This window comes from Bufo gargarizans, chromosome 2, assembly GCF_014858855.1.
Source record: "Bufo gargarizans isolate SCDJY-AF-19 chromosome 2, ASM1485885v1, whole genome shotgun sequence".
NCBI classification, from domain to species: Eukaryota; Metazoa; Chordata; class Amphibia; order Anura; family Bufonidae; genus Bufo; species Bufo gargarizans.
Window position 1 is genome coordinate 605,948,957 of NC_058081.1, and position 26,090 is coordinate 605,975,046.

General features: G+C 46.0%; 1 protein-coding gene across 1 annotated transcript; it reads left to right on the plus strand.

Annotated features, from left to right (window-relative positions):
• Nucleotides 1-3,395: 3,395 nt before the first annotated feature.
• Nucleotides 3,396-23,818, plus strand: CHEK1 (checkpoint kinase 1). Its single transcript, XM_044278310.1, has 10 exons — nt 3,396-3,458; nt 4,923-4,992; nt 5,453-5,641; nt 17,146-17,250; nt 17,400-17,495; nt 18,332-18,431; nt 19,086-19,269; nt 19,358-19,486; nt 19,583-19,684; nt 22,751-23,818. Exons 1-10 carry the CDS (start codon nt 3,408-3,410, stop codon nt 22,844-22,846), a joined length of 1,122 nt encoding a protein of 373 aa, XP_044134245.1. The 5' UTR covers nt 3,396-3,407; the 3' UTR covers nt 22,847-23,818.
• Nucleotides 23,819-26,090: the final 2,272 nt, after the last annotated feature.

Sequence of the window (26,090 nt, forward strand, 5' to 3'; positions counted from 1 at the left end):
CTGTGAAGATAAACAATGAATTTTGAAAATTCGATTTTAAAGAAAATAGTTGTTTTTTTTTTTTACATATATTTAAAAAAATATATTAAATGGGGGATAATAATTTAATAAAAGATGATTAATAAGATGGGAATACCCCTTTAAAGGGCTTCTGTCACCCCCCATTTATCAATTTTCAGTATCGGACATTAGCTATTTGCTATATGTCAGTTGAGTCCATATATATTTTTTTTTTTTTTTCAGATATTTTTTCAATAAAAATAAATAAATAATAAACATTTTCTTTTAAAGACATTAAGTACAGGTAGTGGATTTATCCAGCAATCCCCACCGCAATAAACAGAAAGGGATTCATACATTACAGAACATGTAATGAAATATGAATCCAATAGCAACTCCACAACCCAACTCCCCTTACCCCACCCACCCGGGACAGCCGACAACTGAGACATATTCCACATGTAGAACCCAGAAACTGTATCCATAGCTAGATATAGATGGCAACGAACACCACATAGCCTGGAGAGCTAAATCCAGATATACGAGGGGACGGCGACGGGCACCCAGCAAACACTTGTACACCTAGTATTGTCAGGTAAGAACAAGTTCTGATTACAACGGCTATAGGGCACCCCCTTTTTCCCCTTCCTTCCTTTATTTGTACGTAGATCCAGTTACATCACATCTAACCTGCAGTGACCAGACCACTTCTCTGGAGGCCAGCCAAGGGCTACATACACCAGACCTGTCAATCCAAAGGCCCCATGGCCCTTTAAGACCAGAAATCTTTTCTCTAACAGAAAAAAGCGTCCTGGTTCCTGTTCCAGATTTGGAAAGGGGCAGGGGGTTTTATTCATCCCCTTTTCTGGTACCCAAACCGGACGGGTCATGCGGGATGATCATAAATCTAAGGCCTCTTTTACGCAACCGTACTCGGTGTTCATTCCGTTCCGTTGAAAGATAGAACATGTCCTATTGCCCGCAAATTGCGTTCCGTGGCTCCATTCAAGTCAATGGGTCCTCAAAATTAACGGAACACATACGGTAATGCATCCGTATGTCTTCCGTATCCGTTCCGTTTTTGCGGAACCATCCATTGAAAATTTTATGCCTAATTTATTCTATGTAATTACTGTATACTGTATATGCCATTCGGAAAAACTGAACAATAGATCCGTGAAAAACGGACCACAAAATACTTAAAAAGCAATACGGTCGTGTGAAAGAGGCCTTAAGGGATCTAAATCATTTCCTGAAATACAAAAAAAAATCTCAATAGTCTGTCCAGTCCACAATAAAGCATCTCTTCAAAGACTGCGTCATGGCCACCTTAGTCATAAAAGATGCCTATTATCACATTCCAATTCATGCAGATTTCCAAAAATATCTGAGTGGCGTTATCCATGGAAGGTCAAGTCAATCACTTCCAATACAGAGTGCTTTTGTTTAGAATATCTCAGTCCCTCAGACTGTTTATAACATTTATGGCCTACATAAAGAGACATACTGGTGATCCCTTATTTGAATCCGAAGATCTAACTGCTCATATTCTGGAAGTAATAAGAATAAGAAAAAAATAACAAAACTAGGATGGCAGATAAACTGTGGGAAATCAAATCTGATACCTTCCCAAAGATGTATGTTTCTAAGTCTAATCCTGGATTCGGTGAACTGGTGTTGTATCCTTCCTCAACACAAAGTATCACGAATAGGAGAAGACATGTGGTCCCTTGTAACCTCAAAGAATCGAACAATCAGACACGGGATGACAGTATTGCGCAAAATGACCTCCACAACACCTGCAGTCAATTGGGCCCTTTTTCATTCCAGGTCTCTTCAGTGGCAGACTCTGGAAGAATGGCAGGCATCACTATCCCCATTAGATGCCTCGCTTCCACTTACCCCTCCGGTTATACAGTCTTTAACTTGGTGGCTAGAACCTGCGATTCTGTCCCAGGGACTACATTGGGATCCCCAGGAACAGATATCCATCACTACTGATGCCAGTCGCTTATTGTCAGGGGGAGGTCCATCAGGGAATATGGAGCTCAATAGAAAGGCAGGAGTCACAGAATATGAGGGAACTCAGAGCAGTCCTAGTAGCACTAAGAGAATTCCTGCCCAAAATACAAGGGAAAGGAATAAAAATCTTTTCAGACAACGCCACGGTTGTCTTATTTAAACAGGCAGGTAGAAACCAAATCAAAAAACCTTATGTCCTTAATTGCAGACATTTTTTTTCCCCTGGTTTTTCCTTGCGTTCCCTTTTGTCAAGGCTGTACATTTAAAGGGAGCAGAGAACAAGGTGGCAGATTTTTTAAGCAGAAACCAGTTAGATCAAGGAGAGTGGTGCTTAAACCAAGAGGTCTTTAGCCAGATAATTCAACTTTGGGATCCTCCCCAAGTAGACCTTTTTGCGACCAGACAGAACAACTGCAACCTTTTATTTTCTCTAAATCCAGAAGATTCTCCCGCAGGGATAGATGCGTTCTCTCTTCCGTGGCCGAATCAACTCCTGTATGCCTTTCCTCCTCTAAGGCTCCTTCCAAAGGTACTACAGAAGCTGAGGCAGGAACGGACGAAGCTTATTCTAATCGCCCCATTTTGGCCAAGGAGAACCTGGTTCACTTGGTTGTGGAATCTTTCCCTGACAGATCCCTGGATTCTGCCGGACAGGCAGGATTTGTTTCAAGACCCTATCCTTCATTCGGAAGTGAGAAGTCTTCATCTAGCAGCATGGCAACATGGTATTTGAGGGGGAAATCTTAGAACACAGGGGATTGTCGTGGCAAGACACGTAATGGGTGCTGTGACGCCAAATTTCCTTCTGTTAAGGAAATGGTCCAGATACACGGGTGTGTAGTGAAGGTGCCAACTGCAGAACATCCCACCAACTGTCTGGATGCTGGTCCACGAAACTGTGTTCTGCTCGTGCTTGTTGGTGGGTTAAACAGTCCTCTCTACTGTGGTCTTTCTGGGCTATCCGGAGCCTGTTCACTGTGTGTTCCCCCACGTAACCAACCACTCGTAACAGCTAGGTCAGAACAGCCTACATGGTGGGCGATTTTGTACTCAGTTAAGTGGAGCCCCCCTCTAAAACGCTGTTAACTGGGCAAAATGTATTTGAGTGTGTGTTGTAGAGGCAAGTCTATCAGTCGGCAATCTATCAACACTACCCAAAAGTAGCCTCTGAAAGCCTTTCTATAGGGGCAGTGGGGAAGCAATTTTGCACCCGTTTGTGGCAAGACCCAGCATCTAATCAGATGTCACCCGTAATCGTCTACATATCTGCTTGTAGAGTTTTGCAGCAATCCAACATTTCTATCTGGGTGCGTTTTTTGGTCAGGGAGTGTATGTTAGGATGGTTCCTCATTGTACTGTTGTCTTTTCTAGAGCCAGATGTTGGGATGGCCGAGCAGGATGCACAGAAGTTCTTTCAGCAGCTCATTGCGGGTGTGGTAAGGATATTTACTGCTTTCCGTTTAATTTTGTTTCCCCTATATTTCTAGCTTTACATATTGGAACTTTGGTTTTACCCAAAAACATTTCAGACAAAAACCAGACGAGCAGTGTTTAAAAATAAAATAAAAAATAAAAATTGTAAAATGGGGTAGATTTTGAAAGACATGCAGAATTTTATTAATGTGAAACATTGGTGTAAATATACGCCAGCCATGAGGTTCAATAGCACTTAGAATGTGTCAGCTAGTCTTGGAGAGGTGTGGCATATACATGATGACAGACTTGGTGCAATTTTTGCTGACTCCTTAACGCATCCTAGGACACGATTAATGAATCCCCCCCTGCCCCCTATTGTGTTTTGTATGGTGAGTTCATTTATGCACCTTTCATCAATTTTTTTTATTTAAAAGATTTGAGGTTTGGGCAACACAGTGACTTAGGCTACTTTCACACTAGCGTTCGTCGGTCCGCTCGTGAGCTCCGTTTGAAGGAGCTCACGAGCGGACCCGAACGCAGCCGTCCAGCCCTGATGCAGTCTGAATGGAGCGGATCCGCTCAGACTGCATCAGTCTGGCGGCGTTCAGCCTCCGCTCCGCTCGCCTCCGCACGGACAGGCGGACAGCTGAACGCTGCTTGCAGCGTTCGGGTGTCCGCCTGGCCGTGCGGAGGCGTGCGGATCCGTCCAGACTTACAATGTAAGTCAATGGGGACGGATCCGTTTGAAGATGCCACAATATGGCTCAATCTTCAGGCGGATCCGTCCCCCATTGACTTTACATTGAAAGTCTGGACGGATCCGTACGAGGCTATTTTCACACTTAGCTGTTATATGCTAAAAATAATGCAGACGGATCCGTTCTGAACGGAGCCTCTGTCTGCATTATTATGATCGGATCCGTTCAGAACGGATCCGATCGAACGCTAGTGTGAAAGTAGCCTTAGGCTGTGTGACCAAAGGTCACTGTGTAGCTGCACAGCTTCAAACCATAATGGAACTGAATGAGGTCACGGTGTGACTTATCGTGACCCCAGAATTGCAAAAAACTGTGCTGTTTTTGCAATTGTGGGGTTGCAGCAACTTGCGAGTCATGCTGCAACCCCATCGTGGAGACCAATGTTGCCGTGTAGCCCCAAGCCCCAGCCTTAAATTTGCGAAAAGAAAGACTATGGGGCACGTTTATGAAGACCGGCGTTTTAGACTCCGGTCTTAATAAAGTCCTAAGTTGGCGGTGGATCCGCCAAAGTTATGCAGAGTCGCAGGCTCCTACATAACTTCGGCGCATCAGGCTCCCCTTCTACGTGTAGAAAATGATGACTGAGATGGACTGGCCACGCCCACAATTTTAGACCTGGCATCAGCGGGGCGTCTGTGCCTGGAATACACCTAATATAGGTGTATTTCAGTATTCTAAATGACTATCTCAATTATATAATCACCATTTCACCATTATTGTTGTTAGGAATATCTGCATGGTCTTGGGATTACTCACAGAGATATAAAGCCAGAGAATCTGCTGCTTGATGACCGAGGTAAGAAGCATTTATCAGTAGTCTGCTTTAAAGGAGTTGTCAGATAATTAAAACTCTCGGACCAGACCCAGAATAGTTTACATGAAAAACACATTACACCCTTTCTCCATCGCCGCTCTGTGTGCCTAGACCGGTTCTCCTGCTGTTTGCATACTGCAATGGCTTGCTTGGAAACTGAGAATTACTACTGCAGCCAATCTTTGCCACCAGAAAACTACGTTTTAGCCCCCTTCAGACAACCCTCCTCGTTCTGGCCACCAATCAGGCCAAATCATAAAATGGGGCTCCAGCCATGTACCATGCAATGTGGTCAATTTTTCTTCTGACCCATTAATGTGAATGTCTTGTGGGGAATAAAAGGGCAAAATTAGAACATGACACAATTTTCATGATGGTCTGTGTGGAGAATCACTTATATTTTTTTTTTTTATTTTTTATTTTTTTTCTTCCTTTCCTATAGATCTTCTAAAAATCTCTGATTTTGGACTGGCCACCGTTTTTAGACATAATGGACGGGAGCGTCTGTTGAACAAGATGTGTGGTACTCTGCCATATGTGGCCCCTGAACTCATCAAGATGCGAGCTTTTCATGCTGAGCCTGTGGATGTCTGGTCATGTGGAATAGTCCTGATTGCAATGTTGGCTGGAGGTAAGTAGGCAGAATTGTTTTGACACAGTAAACCTATATTTCCCTTACGCCCATGACAGCACCCTTGAGAGACCGCCTCCATCCAGGACAGGAAACAGGAACTTTCATGGAGAGCTCATAAGGAGGAGCATGGCCCCAAGACCACCAGTTCCTGTTTCCTGTCCTAGACAGAGGACGGTTCGTGGAGAGCAGGAAAGCTTTAGGCCTAGTTCACACTTCAGTGTTTGGTCAGTGATTTCCATCAGTGATTTGTGAGCCGAAACCAGAAGTGGAGCCTCCACAGACATTAGGTAGAAGGGAAAGATCTGCTCCTGTTCTATGTTTAGAGCTGCACCTGGTTTTGGCTCACAAATCACTGATGGAAATCACTGACCAAACACTGAAGTGTGAACGAGGCCTTAGGCTGCAGGGCCCCTGAGATTTGTTGGAGTGGGGTTACCTGTTCCGCCGTAAGTCTCCTCTAGGAGCCGCCGGCGGAAGTCTGGTGCTGGCTGCTGGGGTCACGGTTTTGCCGCGCTGCCGCTACTCTGCAGTCCCGGTCGCACTGGGAGGTGCGTCTGGCACACCGGTCCTTCCTGACGGTGTTCAGGTGGGCCGGGGCCTCCCTCCTCACTACGCTTCACAGGGGGACAAAATCTTGCGAGCCGAGCAATCTCGGCCGCGAGACTTCCGGTATTTGGAACGCACACAGCGTGCGTTCCGGAAGTAGGAAGTAGATTCCCTACTTATGGCCGCAGATAGCTCCAGCAGGACCCGACCGAGGGAATTTTGATCCACAGGAGGCGCACGGTCAGCAACAGCCCAGCCAGCCTTATAGGAAGCCGGATTTTGGATCCTGTGGAATCACTCTATCCCATTGTATCATGGAGGAGGAGAGTGCCCAACGCGCCGATCAGCAGGAGGCTCTTGAGAGCAGACCGGTACTCCTGGTGGGGTAAGGGGGATCATTCCCCATCACTTTTTTTTTTTCCTTTAGTCATGCTAAATTTCCCTTCCCTTTGTCTTGCCTTTTAGACTATAAAAGAGGGGCCTAGAAAGGCGGTCTCAAAAACCAAAGGGAAAAAACGTGCCGTCTGCAAAAAGAAACTTGCACCCTCTTGGTCAAAAATGCTATGTCAACGTTGCATTGAGAAGCTAGTGGAGGAAGAGTCCCCATCCCTTCTGCAGAGTATTAGGGAGATGGTGAAGACAGAGGTCTCTGATTCCTTGAAAGATTTCAAAAAGAGCCCCCATCTGTAGTCTCGAGCTTCCTTGGAACCAGATCAGGCATGGCTAATAAATCTGACTCAGATCCTTTAGAACAAAGTGAAACGGGGGAAATACTAGATAGCCCAGACTCGTCCCAGAATGAGGAATCCACTGGCAGACCACTATTTTCCCTGGAGGATACAGAAGCTTTACTAAAAGCAGTCCGTGCTACCATGAAGGTAGACTAATCTAGGGACCCGAAATCCTTTCAGGATATCATGTTTGGCGACCTAGGACAGAAAAAATCCTGAGTTTTTCCTGTGAATGAGAATATAAAATTTTTGATACAGAAGGAATGGAAAAAACCTGATAAAAAAAATGTTGTCCCTAAAAACGTGAAAAGGAAGTATCCTTTTGATGAGGCGGACTCAGTTAATTGGGACAGGCCTCCTAAGTTGGATGCACCTGTTGCAAAGATCTAAAAAAAATCGGCTCTACCGTTTAAGGACTTGGGTACTCTTAAAGACCCTATGGATAAGCGAGCAGAAGTTTACCTAAAAAAATGTTTGTGAGACCTCAGCTCAAGCCTTTTAAACCGAATATTGCAGCCACATCCACTGCTAGGTCGCTAAAGTTATGGCTAGAAGAATTAGAGTCTCACATTCAGAATTAAACCCCAAGAGATCAATTTTAGCCATTTTTCCCACTTTACGTAAAGCGGTAGACTTTATTTCTGATGCCTCAGCAGATGCTTTGAAATTAAGCGCTAGGTCAGCTGCACTTTCTAATTCAGGCCTCTTTCACACTTGCGTTGTCCGGATCCGGCGTGTACTCCACTTGCCGGAATTACACGCCGGATCCGGAAAAACGCAAGTGTACTGAAAGCATTTGAAGACGGATCCGTCTTCAAAATGCTTTCAGTGTTACTATGGCACCCAGGACGCTATTAAAGTCCTGGTTGCCATAGTAGTAGCGGGGAGCGGTATACTTACAAGCCGTGCGGCTCCCGGGGCGCTCCAGAATGACGTCAGAGCGCCCCATGCGCATGGATCATGTGATCCATGCGATCACGTCATCCATGCGCTTGGGGCGCCCTGACGTCACTCTGGAGCGCCCCGGGAGCCGCACGGATGGTAAGTATGCTGCTCCCCCGCTCCCCACTACACTTTACCATGGCTGCCAGGACTTTAGCGTCCCGGCAGCCATGGTAACCATTGAGAAAAAGCTAAACGTCGCATCCGGCAATGCGCCGAAATGACGTTTAGCTTAAGGCCGGATCCGGATCAATGCCTTTCAATGGGCATTCATTCCGGATCCGGCCTTGCGGCAAGTGTTCCGGATTTTTGGCCGGAGCAAAAAACGCAGCATGCTGCGCTATTTGCTGCGGCCAAAAAACGTTCCGTTCCGGAATGGAAGACATCCTGAAGGACGGACTGTCCATTCAGAATGCATTAGGATAATCCTGATCAGTATTCTTCCGGCATAGAGCCCCGACGACGGAACTCTATGCCGGAAGAAAAGAACGCAGATGTGAAAGAGCCCTTAGCCAGGCGAGCTATTTGGCTCAAAGGGTGGTCAGGAGACACTGGATCCAAAAATAAGCTTTGCGCAATTCCTTGTCAGGGCGATTATCTCTTTTGGGTCTGTCTTAGACAACCTTTTGGATAAGGCTTCAGACAATTAAAAAAGGATTCCCTGTCTCCAGACCCCCCAAGAAAGTTTTTTTTTTTTTTTTTTTTTTTCCTCTCTCGCAAAAACAAAGATTTTTATAGGGGCCAGAAAAAAAGACTTCAGAGCAGATAACAAGAATAGGAAAGGCAAGGGCTTCCTGTTTAGTTCCCAATCTTCCTCAACCTCTAAACCCTCTCAGCAATGACTGTTTCTCTCCCGTGGGTGCCAGACTTACTCACTTCCTTCACGCTTGGGAAAATATCTCCTCAAGCCCCTGAATTTTAAGCATCATAAGGGAAGGATTTTGCCTAGAGTTTGTCTCTCACCCACCGGACAGATTCAAATTGACAAATTTCCTAGGAAACCCGGAAGAAAAGAATCTAGCTTTACAACAGGAGATTGCATCCTTACTTCGAAAAATGTTCTAATCCTGGTGCCAGAGGCGGAGAAAGGCAGAGGCTTCTACTCTTCCCTTTTTCTGGTTCCCAAACCAGATGGAACATTCAGAACTATTATAAATGTAAAAGATCTAAATCAGTCCCTCTCTTACAAAAAATTCAGAATGGAGTCGATTCAGTCAGTTTTAAAACATCTTTTCGGGGGCTGTTTTATGGCTACAATAGACATGAGATGCATACTATCACATCCCCATTCAGGTAGATTGTCAAAAATTTCTGAGTTGCGGTTTCAATAGGAGGTCACATCTATCACCTACAATATACAGCCCTTCCCTTTGGGATCTCTCAGGCTCTCAGACTATTCACGAAAGTCATGGCAGAAGTCATGGCTCATATAAGAGAAAGAGACATTCTAGTAATTCATTACCTAGACGATCTTTTGGTAGTAGCGGAGTCAGAATTTCTTCTAGAGTTACACCTCAAAGAAGTAGTGTTGATCCTAGAGGATCTCGGCTGGCAAATAAATTGGGAAAAATCACATCTAATACCTTCCTCCCGGAGAGGCAAGACCTTCTGTCTCAAGGACCTGTCAACCATCCGAGCGTGAGGCAGTTACACTTAACAGCATGGCTCTTGAGGGGGAAATCCTAGAAAGTAAAGGACTCTCCAAGAAAGTAGTTTCTACTTTGCTATCCTGCAGAAAGGAGATCACCTCTTCCATTTATCTCAGAATTTGGAACACCTTCCAGAAGTTTGCCAAGGATCCGGTGAATCCTTTAAATCCCCCGCCTATGTGTAAGATCTTAGATTTTCTGCAAGCCGGTCATGAAAAGAATCTGAGACAGAGTACTCTTAAGGTACAGGTATCCGTTGATTCCCCCATCGCTAACCACCCCTGGGTCCGAAGAGCCATCAGCAGACTTAGACCTATATCTGGTCCTTCAGTCCCCCCCTGGGACCTTAACTTGGTTCTCACAAGTCTCACGGAGCCTCCTTTTGAGCCACTACAAGAATTGCCCATAAAAGTCTTGTCCTTCAAAACCGCTTTCCTTGTGGCAATCACCTCAGCCAGGAGGGTCGGCGAAATCTCTGCTTTCTCTTCTTCGCCACCTTACACTAACATCCTAGATGACAGGGTGCTCATTAAGCCAGACTCTTCATTCTTACCGAAAGTGGTTTCTATGTTCCATAGAACTCAGGACATTATCCTTCCTTCTCTGTATCAAAGTCTGAAGAAAAGGAATTTCTATTCTAGTCGTCTCTCAAGGGTGCTGTCATACACACACACGGAACACCTGTTCTATTTCTCATTAATGCGATTATCTAGTCAACCAATCGCATGGCAGTTGCTTCAATGCATGTAGGGTTGTGGTCCTGGTCAAGACAATCTCCTGAACTCCAAACTGAATGTCAGAATGGGAAAGAAAGGTGGGCTATGTCACGGATGATCCGTGAGAATATTGAACTGTCCTCCCAATATTATCAATATTACTCTGCCTTACTGATCAGTAGGTCTATTAAACAGTAATTATTTCCCTAGGCCCCAGAACCTACAATTTGATTATTCAGAGTGTCTCCTTCTGTTCTTCTGTTGTACCCAGAGAACAACATAGTCCTTTTGTTCAAGTCAGTCAATAGATGCCCAGCAGATAACGCAATTACAGCTGGCTTCCTCAGGTTGACAAAAGAACTTCCCTTTCTGAAGAGATATCACAGCTAAGTGTGAAGACTACACCTGGGGGGGAGCCATTTGGTGTCGCTGCCATAAGGGTCTGTAAGCTAGCTTGCCGCAGACAGGCCGGCACCAAGATTTCCCAGATTGCAACATGAATCTGAGATATGATTTTTACCTTTTTAAGAGAGACCATGCATCTTACAGATGTAAAAATTACATCGTGTCACTCAGAATTCACTGGACGTTTACATAGGACAAACATAACTCTAAGATGTGCCCAGGTAAAGTTATGGTGTTACCCCATCATAGAACCAGTTATAATAGTAATATTTGGTATCCCTGAACTCCATATTTTGTGGGGAATGTGAATATGTGCTTGTTACTTGTGTACAGCGGAGACATCCCGCGATATGGCACATGCCATATTTCAGAACTGACATTCACCTCAGGAATACAGCCTGCCCAGCAGGCGGACTCTCAATTCCCCGCCTTGATTCTGGGACCCTTTATAACAAAGACCTAGAATCTGCTAAAGGAGTTCTCCACTTTTAACAACACCTAAAGAGGGCCTCAGCCAGAGAACCTGTGGGCTGAAGGCATATTACACTGGACAAAGGCTTCTTGGACTTTATCCCTGCAACGGACTATTCACCAACGGACATCTTTTCTGCGGAAACTAAGTATTTTCTTTCTTTTCTCTTTTTGTTTATTGGACTATACTTTCCTTGATTATTGTGTTATATTTACTGTGCATCTTGATAATTTGTATTGTATATAGATATATAATAAATGACCTCCAAGTCATTTCTCTAGCCATATGCCTGTTTTCAAACACTGCAAAAACTTACCCTAGCCTCTCCGAAGGGAAAGCTACTCGGTTGTGTTATCTAGATAGTGGGTTCCTTGCTCCCATAAATTGCAAGGTGGTGGCAGTTAAACTACCCTGTGTGTAGTTCCGGTCCAGTTCGTCACACGCTTACTTGCGGTCGGCGGTCCACTCCCTGCGCTTTCAGCCTATCGACTGTACGGACTCAAGTTGGACTGTCGGTGTGCTGAAAGTGGCTGGGAGGCCTGTTTTGCGGATTGACCACTAGGGGCGCTGTGACGGTTTCGTGACGTATTGTGGCCGCGGCGGTCGCAGTTCGTCACAGGCTACAACAGCAGAAGACCCCACCGGGTACCACTCATCTCCACTACAAATAGGAAAAAGAGGCTACAATTTGCACGAGCTCACCAAAATTGGACTGTTGAAGACTGGAAAAATGTTGCTTGGTCTGATAAGTCTTGATTTCTGTTGAGACATTCAAATGGTAGAGTCCGAATTTGGCGTAAACAGAATGAGAATATGTATCCATCATGCCTTGTTACCACTGCGCAGGCTGGTGGGGGATGTTTTCTGGGCACACTTTAGGCCCCTTAGTGCCAATTGGCCCTCGTTTAAATGCCACGGGCTACCTGAGCATTGTTTCTGACCATGTCCATCCCTTTATGACCACCATGTACCCATCCTCTCATGGCTACTTTCAGCAGGATAATGCACCATGTCACAAAGCTCGAATCATTTCAAATTGGTTTCTTGAACATGACAATGAGTTTACTGTACTAAAATGGCCCCCACAGTCACCAGATCTCAACCCAATAGAGCATCTTTGGGATGTGGTGGAACGGGAGCTTCATGCCCTGGATGTGCAACCCTCAAATCTCCATCAACTGCAAGATGCTATCCTATTATCCTATCAATATGGGCCAACATTTCTAAAGAATGCTATCAGCACCTTGTTGAATCAATGCCACGTAGAATTAAGGCAGTTCTGAAAGCAAAAGTGGGTCCAACACCGTATTAGTATGGTGTTCCTAATAATTCTTTGTATGTGTATATGTATGTGTGTATATGTATGTATATATATATATATATATATATATATATATATATATATATATATATATATAATTTAAAAAATAATGCAAAATAATATAAAATTTATATAAAATATGTAAGTGTGTTCTAGGACAAGTTCTTGCGGTTAACTGGTGGTCTTGGGGCCATGCTCCTCCTTATGAGCTCTCCACAAAAGTTCCTGTTTTCTGCCCATTTCCTTGGGGGACAGAGGAGACCTTGGGGTATAGCACAGCTCCCTAGGAGGCGTGACACTAAGTAAAAACTGTTAAGCCCCTCCTCCAGCAGCTATACCCTCAGCCTGAAAAGAGAGACTGCCAGTTTTTTGCTTAGTGTCCAAGGAAGCAAGACACTCCCTGCGCTGCTTCTCATCATTTTTTATTTTATATTTATTTTTGATTTCCCTTTCTTCAGGGACAACAGAGACACCTGGACCTCTTTTTCTTCCGGAGTCGAGTTGCACCAGTGCCGGTCACCCGCACTGCTGCCTCCCCCACAGAAGGCAAGGTGGACCAGGGAAGCCTAGCTCCCCTGCATCCCTCCAGCGTAAGGGTCGCCCGCACGCCAGGTCTCTCTTCCAGCGGCCTGCCACTACGGTGCCAATAGCTGAAGGGGCGACCCTGCTGGAATGGACCGAGGGTGAAGACAGCAGAATGTGAGAGGTGGCTGCTCCAGCCCTAGCCCCCTCCCCCCCTCCCTCACAGCTACTTTGGGTCTGTGAACACAGGTGGCGCTTAATTCTAGAGGCCTGCGGGGTTCCCTCTCCTTTTATTCCAAAACTGGGGCCTCCCAGCTAATGTGGACCCCCACTTCTTGTGCTCTGGACACTTACCTCTGGGACCTGGCACCGGTGCTGTGGGCCAACCTGGTCAGGTGGCCGCAGTGCTCTTACTCCCCCTGCTGGCATCCAGGACCGCATCTGCGGTTATTACAGGCCCCTCGCATGTCTTCTGTCACACCTGGCCGCTCGAAATGGGTGGCGGCCGAACGCCACTTCCCTCGGCTCTGCCGGGACTCCCGGTGGGCTGCTGGCTTCCTCTCTAGTTCTACACTGCAGGTCCGGCGCTTCGATTACCAGCGCGGCACCTCAGGGGTTAATTTTGCCTGCGCGCGGCACTCTCCAGCAGCATCGGCGGGGCCTATCTTTCTGCTCTCTTCCCGCCGCTCTGCTATCCACCGCAGCTCTAACTCTGAGGACAAGGAACCTGCTGGTCATCGCTGCTGCATCCTTCACTTCTGGGGACCTCCAGCCGTACAGCGCTGCACACCTGCTGCTCCTGATGTACTTTTTTTTTTTTTCTCTGCTGCCTGCTGCTGCTCCATCGCTTCCTGAGGCTCTCCTGGTAGGACTGTCAACCCCCTCCTAGCACCAGTGGCCCTAGCCTGGGTATAGGCCCTCTTTTCCTGGGTTATATATACCTCCGTCATCACCAACATATCAGATCCCACAGGGGCCCCTAAGCCCTGGTACCATGCCTGTACCGTCTGTAGAGAACCCTTTCCACGTGGTCAATCTGATCTGCATTGCTCTTCATGCCAGGCCCCAATGCAGGGTCCGCCACTCTCCGTGTCGCCCTTCGTTCCCTCTGGACCGCCTGACTGGGCTAGATCCCTGTCCCAGGCCGTGGAAAGTCTCACCCACATAGTAGGCCGCAACGGGGGCGTGGCTAGCCATTGATGTGAGAAGCCGCAGGTCCGTTAAGCTCCGGCGCACCCTCGGCCTGTTATCCTGACCGACCGCCGTGACTCCTCTACTAAGACCCCAAAAGATTACTGGCGGTGTGCTTAGTCCTCCGGTACCCAGATCGCGGTGAATAGCGCACAGATGGCCGGGTGGAGAGGATCGAAAGTGACAGGCTACCCCCCCCCCCCCTCCCCCCATGGCCAAGCAGTCCCCCGCCTGAAGGTGTGCCCCCACCCACAAAATAGAGTTTGCGTCCCTTCCTCCGGATCGTTTCTTTCCTCCGCGGGACCCAGAGTGTGCGGCTGCCTTTTCCACAGCCATTCACACCCTATTGGACAGGGGAGTCATCGCTCCCGTGCCTCAGACGGACAGGTTCAAAGGGTTCTACTCAAACCTCTTCATGGCCCCCCAAAAAAGAATGCTCGGTGCGGCCGCTCTTAGACCTCAAACGGCTAAACCGTTTTCTCCGCCTTCGCGATTCCGGATGGGGTTCCTCCAATCCGCGGTGGCTTCCCTGGAGAGGGGGGATTTTGTGTTGTTTATCGACAATCGGGACGCCTACCTCCACGTTCCGGTCCCTCGGTGTCGCCGTTGTTTCCTTTGCTTCGCAGTGGGAAACTATCACTATCAGTTTGTTGTCCTTCCTCTCGGTCTGGCGACGGCTCCTCGGGTGTTCACCAAGGTCCTAGCCCCTGTCCTGGTCTTGCTCCGCTCCAGGGGTGTTTTTCTGCTGCCTTACTTTGACGACGTCCTAATCAAGGTGCCCTCCTTTTCTCAGACATCTGCCAGCGTGGACCTCACTCTGGAGAACCTGGCGCGGTTCGGTTGGCTTGTCAACCTTCCAAAGTCTTCCCTGACCCCCTCCATACGGTTGATCTTCCTGGGGATGCTGCTAGATACGGAGGCGGCGGAGGTCCGTCTTCCAACGGACAAGCGTCTGGCCCTCCACCAGTCGGTTCGCAATCTTCTTTTCCACCACATCCGTCCTTCCGCAGGTATTGGGCCAAATGGTATGCCTGCTTCGAGACGATTCCGTTTGCACAGTTCCTTTCCCGCACCCTTTAAAGGGCGATCCTCTCTGCCTGGGACAAGTCGACGGAGAGTCTGGACCAGCCCTTCCATCTAACTCCCCGAGTTCGGGCCCCCCTACGCTGGTAGTTGCGGACCTCTCTAGGGGAAATCCTTCCTTCCAATTACCTGGCTGGTGGTTACCACTGACGCCAGTCTGCAGGGTTGAGGGGGGGGGGGGGGGGGTGTTTCTTCCCCCGTCCGTCCAGTGCACTTGGTCTCGATTGGAGTTCAAACTTCCGATCAACGTCCTGGAATTGAGGGCAATTCTCCTGTCGCTCTGACACTGGACTTCCCTGCTAAAAGGCCATCCCGTCCGTGTACAATCCAGGGGGGCACTCGCAGCGCCGTGGCAATGCGAGAGGTTACCCGCATTCTCCTCTGGGCGGAAGCTCGTGTTCCGGCCCTGTCAGCGATTTTATATTCCAGGGGTGGAGAACTGGACGGCGGACTTCCTCTGCCAGACCACCATCGACCCGGGCAAGTGGTCGCTACACCCGGACGTGTTAGAGTTCATTTGCCTTTGTTGGGGTCGTCCGGATGTGGACCTCATGGCCTCCAGGTTCAACCACAAGCTTCCCACCTTCCTGGCCAGGGCAAGGGACCAGAGGGCGTATGGCGCCGATGCCATCGTTCTTCCGTGGCAAGAATTTTCCCTTCTGTATGTGTTTGTTTCCATCCATCCCCCCTCCTGCCTCGGGTTCTCCGGAAGATCGCGGCAGAAGGCATTCCCACGATCCTGGTCGCTCCAGATTGGCCTCGCCGGTCTTGGTACGCCGACCTGATGCTGCCTCTCAAAGAAGATCTCCTCTCTCAGGGACCGATCTTTTGGTCGGCCTCCAAGGTGGCTATTGCCCGCTTCATCAAATTGGCTATCGCTATTGCTAAGGCTTACCGCGTCAAGGGCGCAGGGTTCCGTCTTTCGGTGTCACCGCTCATTCCACCAGAGCGGTCGGTGCCTCTTGGGCCCAGAGACATCGGGCTTCGGCTGAACAATTGTGCAAGGCAGCCACTTAGTCTTCCTTGCACACCTTTTACCAAGTTCTACAGAGTGCACACTCATGCATCGGCGGATGCTGCCTTGGGCCGCCTGGTCTTGCAGGCGGCGGTTTCTTGATGCCTACAGTTGCTTCGCCTTGGGGCTGTGGTCCCTCCCCTCTTGGACTGCTGTCGGATGTCCCAAGGTCTCCTGTGTCCCCCAATGAAATGGGCGAGAAAATGAGATTTTTATATAATTTGCCAGTAAAATCTTTCTCGCTCCCATCACAGCACCCACCCATCGTTGTTTGTTCTACAGGTTACGGTTTTGGTTGCCCCTGTTGGGTAGTTGGCTTGTTGGTTCCACTTTGTTGGTCATTGCCTTTTCTCACTACTTGGACATGCAACTGGCAGTCTCTCTCCCCAGGCTGAGGGTATAGCTGCTAGAGGAGGGGCTTAACAGTTTTCACTTAGTGTCATGCCTCCTAGGGAGATGAGCTATGCCCAAGATCTCCTGTGTCCCCCAAGGAAGAGCGAGAAAGAGATTTTACTGGTAAGTTATACAAAAATCTTATTTGTTATCGGAAATATATTGATTTTTGGTGTATTGTATTGCATTGTGTATATATAGTGACTTTTGTGTTTTCTATAATTATGTACTTGGGCAATTTTTAGGACATTCTCTAAATGCACAATGGCAGGACCGCTTATGCTGTGTACATCTACTTTTTTTTTTTTTTTTTTTTTTACATCCTAACTGATGGCAACACTGGAATCGCTTTGTAATACTGACACCAGTATTGATTATAGGATCTGCCTGCATATCGTTTCAAGTGCAATTAGCTGGACTGCACACTTTAGGGAAACCATCAGCAAAACTAAGTTTCATTTATTCCACTTCTGGATAAGTGCCTTAAATCACATACATTTAACTTTTATTTGCAGAATTACCATGGGATCAGCCAAATGATGCCTGTCAAGAATATTGTGATTGGAAGGAATCTAAGCACTACCTGACTCCATGGAAGAAGATTGATGCTGCACCTTTAGGTAATCGGTGTGTTTTTCTTTTACCCATAAGGTAAAAAAAAATAGTATCTTTTGTATACTGATCTCCTGGGCTGGAAAGTTAGTGAATCAGTACACCCCACAGCACTGCAATCATAATGCTGGACTCTTGCATCTCTTCTGTTTGCCAGCTTTGCTTTGTAAGATACTAAATGAAAACCCAAACTCAAGGATTACGATACCGGAAATCAAAAAGGACCGTTGGTTCACCAAACCACCCAAGAAAGGTATGTTGGGCTGTTTGCAATAATGGGGATAGCTTAAAGGGATTCTGTCACCTCATTTTAGCCTATAGAGCTGCAGACATGCACGGCTAGATCGCCGCTAGCATGTCTGCAATATACCTGTCCCATAGCGCTGTGTGCTTTTATTGTGTTTAAAAAATGATTTTATAGATATGTAAATTAGCCTGGTAAGGAGCCCAAGGGGCTGTACTAACCTTCTTGGAGCCCAGCCACGCCCCCTGTGAAGGAGCCCAGCACCGCCTGCGTCCTCCAAATCTCCTCCTTGCTCAGTTAGATCGCTGTAATCTCATGATGCGCAGTGCCAGCATAGTGTTCCCTCCCTGTGCTGGCATGAGCCTCAGAGAAGGAACTGCGCAAGCTCGCGCTTCGAGATTGCGGCAATCGAACATTGTGAGCAAGGAGGCGATTCGGAGGATGCAGGCGGTGCTGGGCTCCAAGAAGGTTAGTACAGCCCCTTGGCCTCCTTACCAGGCTCATTTACATATCAATAAAATCATTTTTTAAACACAATAAAGGCACACAGCGCTATGGGACAGGTATATTGCAGACATGCTAGCGGCGATCTAGCTGTGCATGTCTGCAGCTCTATAGGCTAAAACAGAATCCCTTTAATTTACTGTTGCTAATAGAAACTGGAGAACTGGTAGTGCATTAGGATTGTCAGATAAGTTTACTATTACTGCTTAGTACCTAACTTGGGATCTGAGGGTGAAAATCGAAAGTAAAAATATTAGGATTTTTGTGTATTTAAAATAAAAAAAATCACTATTATCTCTCTCTGTCTCCCACTTTTTTATTTTTTCCTTTCCCTGCACCAGGTATGAAGAGGAGCCTCTCGTCATCCGGGGGATCTGAAGCACCTGGACTTTTCAGCAAACATATTCGGTCTGATATGGATTTATCTCCATTCTCCCACAGGTAAGTAGTTCCTTCTTCAAAATACTGTGGTTTATAATATTTCAGATATGAGCAGGCCTTTAAGATTGACTTTTATAATTAGTGTTGTGCTAACTTGTGTTTTCAAGTTTGGCATACAAGGTTCAGGTTTTATAAGAATTCCGTTATGGATTCCGCGATTCCGCTATTACAGACCATGGTCCGTGGTAGCGGAATCCATAACTGAATTCTTAGATATCCTGAACCTTGGAGGCCGAACTTGAAAACGCAAGTTAGCTCAACACTACTTATAATTCCACATTGAATATGGAATTGATGGACCTGTGCCTTTTTTTCAGTTGTATTAAAGGGGTTCTGCATTTTGTTTAAACTGAGCCCGGGACCCCCGCTAATCAGCTGTGTGAGAAGGCCGCGGTGCTCCTGGAGCACCGCTGCCTTCTCAAACAGCTGATCGGGGGGTCCCGGGAATCGAACCCCCACCAATCAGAAGCTGATCTATCCAGAGGATAGATTATCAGTTTAAACAAACCCCTTTAACTATGTAATATCTTCTCCTGAAGTACCGTACGCATTAAGCTGGTATCTTTGAAGACGATACATTGGGTGTAGAACTAAAGTGATTATTTTTTCCAGTGAATAAAAGTTCGTTAATAAACCTTTATAATTTCTTTGCAGTGAAGAGAAGGTGACCTTTTCCAGTACACAGCCAGAACCCCGCACTGCCCTCCCTACTTGGGATAGCTGTTCTTCTCATATAGATAGACTGTTGCAGGGTAAAGGAATCAGTTTCTCTCAGCCGGCCTGTCCTGAGAACATGCTGCTGAGCAGCCAGTTACTGGGGACTCCGGGTTCCTCACAGGTAATTAAAATCTTATTAATATTTGCTTCTTGGCATCTTGTTTGCACTTTGTAATGCATTTACCAGTCAATGCTGTATACATTCTTAGAACCCATGGCAGCGCTTGGTTAAAAGGATGACCCGCTTTTTTACCAAAGTTGATGCAGAAAGCACATACAACAATCTGAAGGAGACTTGTGAGAAGATGGGCTATGTCTGGAAGAAATGTGTCAACCAGGTGAGTTTTACTTCTCTTTTGGCAGGGCTTGCTAGCTGTAAATAGACTCATAAAAGGGCCTTGATACAAACAACTGAATTTGATTCCTTTTATTAGGTGACACTTTCAACGACTGATCGAAGAAACAACAAACTGATATTCAAAGTTAATTTAGTGGAGATGGATGAAGGAATTTTACTGGACTTTCGCCTTTCCAAGGTACAGTAACTTGGCAGAAAGTCTGTAAAGCCACTGGCTCAAGTGACATTTTGGCATACCCTGAACCAGTGTGTTCTACCTTTTCCTTCATAATATATATTATATCTACACCTCAAGCAGTTTATTGAAACAAAAGCCAACACTAGTGGTGGGTACACCCCCACAAATATGTCAATGTCTCAATAACTTGTCATGTAGCCTTTAGCATCAATTACAGCTTGACAACGACATCTCATGCTATTCACAAGTCAACTTATTGTCTGCTGAGGCATGGCATCCCACTCTTCTTAAATGGCGACCCTCAGGTCATTGAGGTTCTGGGGTACTAGCCTCTACACGGCTACTCAGCTGATCCTAATGGTATTCAGGTCTGGAGAAAGTACAGGCCACTCCATTTGAGGTACCCCAGTCCCTAATAATGTGACCTCGATGAGCTGGCGCATTGTCATCCATAAATATAAAATGATGCCTGTATTGTTCATGCAGAGGCACAATGACTGGATTAATGATGTTGTTCAAGTAGTATGGGCTTGTCACTGTACCATTTACAAAGCTTAGGGCACTTCTGTATTGACTAGACACACTCACACACTAACACTGCAAAAGGCATCATTGGCGGCCATCATTTCTGCTCCGCATGAATCGACTTTCGTCAGTGAACAGCACTGAGGCCCACTGGTCCCTCTTCCAGTATAGATGCTCATGCAAGACCGATGGCTGTGGTCAGGTACCCTTGCAGGTCGTCTAGCACTCAGACCACGCTGATGTAAACGTTTTTGAATAGGTGGATGTGACACTTGGGTGTTTCTCACCTTCCTTAAATGTGCCTGGAGTTGCGTGGCATTCATCATCTGGTTCCGCAGGGCATTTTTCACAAACTGTCATCAGTGTGGGATGTGGCCAAAGGACATCCACTTCTGTGACTCTTCTGTCTCTCTTTCTCTGTTGCAACCTGCTGATGACCCTTACATTCTAAGTTCAGTGGCCACTTCCAACTGAGAACATCCTGCTTGAAGCCAAATATCCCTTTTGTGTGTTTATAGATGGTCTAAATTTGCTTACCAAAATGTATCTTTCCTTGAGTCGAAAGGCAGCACAACACAAAGGGTTAATGTCTTGCCCCTCCTGTCTAGGACAGAAGATAAATCATTAGTAAATCAGACTAATTAACCCACTATAAAGGAGTGCACACCCACTAGGCAGATGTGTTTTTTCCAAGCAATGTCTTTTTCAGGGATGGATATTTGTGCTGCCTTTGGACTCAAGGAAAGATGCATTTCGGTAAGCAGATTTAGACTTTTTTTTATCCTTCAGGCGGTACAACACAAAGGGGGGGGTGTAGAAATAGCAGCCTTCATAATCACGTCTGTCAAAGACTGAGTCGCAAGCACCAGATACATCCAACTTACATTGTTTTGTAAAGGTGCATGGAGAAGACCATGTAGCGGCCCTGCATGCTTGATCCAATGCTCCCCCTATTTTCTCTGCCCAAGTGATTAAGTGGACAGAGTGGAGTGTGCTGTAACTCCACCTGGTAACTGGAGTAAAGTACTTGAAATGTAGAAGCAGACTTGTAATAGTATTCCTAATCCAAGCAGTGTAGGCTTGCTGGCTTTTATATTTCTCTATAAACAGATGGTAAGCTGACCTGTAGGACCCTGGTTCTCCAATGACCAGTAGATAAAGCTTGTCTTGTTCAGCTGATTTAATAAAGCGGTCTATCAGAATTCCCACCTACAATCATGTCAGATGAGAGCTTTGGTAGGATATAAGACATCAACCTTAAAATCAAGTCTTCATGATGTACTTTCAGATATGGCCCTTTAATGATGGAATTTGCAAAGTCTGATACCTTCTTGGCTGATGCAATTGCCAACAGAAATAAAACCTTCCAATATACAAACCCGCCCTGCTCCTAGACCTTTAAGCACCATCAGCTAGCACATCCACTTCTGTGTCCCAGCGCAGCGTACAGATGTCCATACCCCAGGCCTTTGAACAAAATCGCAAATACCCAGCCACCCAGCCACCCACCCACAGGCCATAGCACTAAATGCGCACCTTTCCGAATTGCTGGCCCTGGAAATGTTGCCATTTAGGCTTGTGGACACTGAGGCTTTCCACTTTTTGAGGGTCACCAGCAGGCCATCAATCATAATTTTTCTAGGGTGTGTATGTAGTGCCAAAGGGTGTATTGTAGTGCCGTTTCCTTGTAATTTTTGGCTATGCACTAAGTGCATAGGCTTTATAAGTGTAGGAGTCCTGCTACCTGAACAATTGTACCAAAATATGAATGAGGCCCTCCTTTGTGATATACAGGTTGTATCGGAGTGCCTCTTCCTTGTAATTTTTGGCAGCACTTCCACTAAATATACAGGAAATATATATTTTCCTAAGATAAGTCATTAGTAGTGTTGATAGAGCATCAAAGTGCTCGAGTAGAACACTTTGGGATGCTTGGGTGCTCCACTGAGCACCAGAGCACAATGGAAGCCAATGGGAGGAACCCAAGCATTAAACCAGGCACCCCCTGCTCTGAAGAGGGGAGGGTGTCTGGTTTATAGGAAAAGGTCAGAAATTGATGGCACCACTGAAATGGTTCAGGAACAGCATGGGGAGGATGTCTGGATGCATCTTGGACCCCCAGGTCGCTGCTGGGAACGATGTTGTCCGAGTAGTACGCCACTTTTACAGACTGACAATAATACGCACTTAACCGAAGATAAATAGATTTTAGAGGAAAAATTGTTAGGAAATATATATATATATTATATATATTATAATTTATATTTGTTTCCTAACAATTTTTCCTCTAAAATCTATTTATCTTCGGATCAGTGCGTAGTATTATTATTATTATTATTATTAATATATAAATATATATAATATTATACTAGCCCCAACATATACCTCAGACATAGCCAAAAATCGGATGTGAACAGAGCCTTCCTTTGCTAGTCTTGCCCTTATGTTTTAGTTGTGCTTACAAGATTTTGCTGAAGACTTAAACATATTTGCATCCTTTCTCTGCACACTGGTAACTTATTATTTTTTTTCTACTTGCAGGGTGATGGTTTAGAGTTCAAACGACATTTCCTGAAGATAAAGAAGAATATGGAGGGCATAGTTGCAAACCAAAAAGTTATGATGTCTATTACATGATCACATGGGGTATAGGTTGTGACTTTTTTAATGCTCTGACCCCAGACTCATGTTGCCATTAAGTACTAGTTCTTGTTTTGCATATATTAATCTGGCACTGTTTGGTGAGTAGCTACTGATGTGGTCAGTGGAAGTCTAAATGCTTCCTGGTGTTCCGGAGAGGGTAGAGTCCTAGTTATCTGACATGTAAGAATTTGTCATGGGCTCAACTATATTTCATTGAAGAAATAGTGAAGCAAAGAACTGTTGAAATTTTTTTTATTTTTTGTGACACTTTCCTGGTTTTTTCTCAATACAGTTTGTGAACACAGTCCTGCACCAGTAATGTAAAGTTGTCACAACATTGTGAGCCCCTGAGTTTATCAAGGAAGTTTGGCTGCTCCTTCTGTGAACCTGATTTCAGAGCAGATTACCTGGGTTAAAGCTACTGTTATCAGATTGTTACCCATTGGTGACATTTAGGCTTCATTCACACGTCCGTGAGAAACCGGACTGGCGTCCTGCTTTAGTGCAGGAGCGCACGGCGTCATTGGTTACTAGGACGCCGTGCGCTTTGTGCCGCCGTAGTACATACTCGTATAGAGCATATGAGTGTATTGCTGTACTGCGATGGCAGCACAAACCGCACGGCGTCATAGCAACCAATGACGCTGTGCGCTCCTGCACTAAGCAGGATGCCAGTCTGTTATCTCATGGACCGTGTTCCACGGACATGTGAATGAAACTTTACTCTGTGATACAATAAATGAGTGGTGTTTCCTGTATAGATGGGAGCATGCTTGCTCTCAGAGAACATATTATAAGTTGTCTTGGGACAATTGTGACCACAGACTAAATGCTATGATTAAGGTCTCTTGCACACGAACGTGTGTGCCCCGTGGCCGTGATGCACACCGCAAATTGCGGGCCGCAATGCACGAACACAAACTGTGGGGCAGCTGCAGTGGATCGCGGACCCATTCACTTTAATGGGTACTCGATCCGCCCGTTCCGCAAAAAGATGGGACATGTTCTAACTTTTTGCGGAACGGAAGTACGGGACGAAACCCCACGGAAGCACTCCGTAGTGCTTCCGTTCCGCATCTCCGGATGGGAATGGGTCCGCATCCGTGATGCGGCATGCCCACAGAACGGCGCCTGTGTATTGTGGATCTGCAAATGCGGTGCACAATACGGCCACCCAGCGCACACGTTCGCGTGAAAGAGGCCTAATATGTAAATCATTGTATGAATAAAGATGAATGTATGGAGTTTATTAAATGAATGCAACTAATAATAAATAAATGTTTTACTGTTTGGGAAAATACTCACTTAAGATAGTGGGAACCTGCTTGTGATTTTCATCCACTCGTGTACATATGCTCTTGTATATTTGAGGAATATTTTGGTTAGATGTACAGGTCTGTAATACTGTTGTCCCTATCCTTCTATGAGCCTATCTTGTGCTGCTGAAGAACTTGGTGAGGAAAAAACAATTGCATGGTCCATCCCGTGTTAGGAGTGCACTATAATCAGATGAAGGCCCAAAAAAAACACACATAATTAGACTTACCGGTAATTCTGTTTCCTTGAGTCCACCGTGACGGCTTAACCTGGAGATTGACCACATGACCTCTGTAGGGGCAGGAACACAGAGTTTAAAAGGCCACCACCCACTCGCACCCTCAGTCTTTCCAGCTTTAAATGGGTTCTGCACTTTCATTTAACTTATGATCTATCCTCTGTTGTCTGCCCATCTGCCTTGGTAGTTTCAGGGGCCTACTGTCGCGCCCCCCCCCCCCCCCCCCCCCCCCCCCATCCTATACCGCTTGTGTCTGTGAACACTTGGATCTCTGGATTTTTTTTAAAATCTAGAGTACACCCCTTGACAGATTTCTCTTTTATCCACCAATTCAAATCTGATTTTACGTGAATGGGGATGGATATTCTTTTTTCTAAAGAGGACAGTTTTGTTTATCCCAATTTTTCAGGATCCAGGATTGGGTTATCCTGGTATGAGCCTGAGACCACGATACTGATGTGATGCAGCATTTCATTATTCCCAATAGACTCATGGCATTACGTATGGAGCACTTGGCTTGCCCTGAATTTTCTTTTGTTTTTTTCTATGAAGGTTTAGTTTTTCTTGAGGGAGAGACATCATCTGGGTTATTGAATCTAGAAGTACTCCTAGGAATTTCATTTGGGTTGATGGGACCAGACAAGATTTTTTCAGATTTATTATCCAGCCCAACTCTGAAAACTGGTGAATTAGGTAACTCGTGTGACTGGACTCCTGAGTCTCCCAGTAGGAGGAAGTAGTCTAGATATGGAAAGATTTTTATTCCCTCTGATCTGAGGGGAGAGATCATTTTCACTACTAGCTTTGTGAAAACCCTTAGGGCAGAAGAAATTCCGAAGGGTAGAGCAGTGAACTGCTGTCTCAGTGCAAACCTGAGGTACTTTTGCGAGTTTTCGTGTATGGGGACGTGATAGTAAGCATCCTTCAAATCTATGGATGTCATGTAATCTCCTTCTTTGATTAGAGAAGTGATGGTCGCTATTGATTCTATTTAGAATTTTCTGTATACAATGGATGTGTTTTAATCCCTTTAGATTTATGATGGTACTGAAGGAGCCGTCTGGTTTCTGACCAAAAAACGGGGTTTAATAATAACCCCTTCCTTCTTCTAACCAGGGGACTTTTACCACCACACCTGACTATATTAACTGCAAGATGCCCTGCCAAATCCTTCCCAGAACTTTTTGGGCTGTGGGAGGTTATTGAGAACATTTTTGGAGGTGCTGAGGAAAATTCTATCTGGTAACTGGTTTTTAAAATATCCAAGGCCCCGGGTTCTGGTTCATGGTTTCCCAATGGGATAGAAATCTCCTCAACATTCCTCCCACTCTGGCATCCTTGTTTGTCAGACTGCTTGTTTTGGGGATTGAGAAGGAATCCTCTGCCTTTCCCTCCTTTTTGGTAGCTCCGTTTTCCCTATAGGGCCTGGATTTGGGTGTTAAAGGGACGAAATGGCTTCTTTTTATTTTCCTCTGGGGATCGCTTCTTTTTGTCTGCTGCTTTCTCGACGATGGTATCCAGTTCGTGACCAAAAATGTATTTCCCTGAAAAGGCGATGGAACATAATTTTGCTTTTCACACACTATCTCCTCCCAAAGATTTTATCCACAGGGCCCTCCTTGCGGTATTTGAGAGAGCAGCATCCTTGGTGGCGAACCTCACGGACTCAGCTGAGGCATCTGC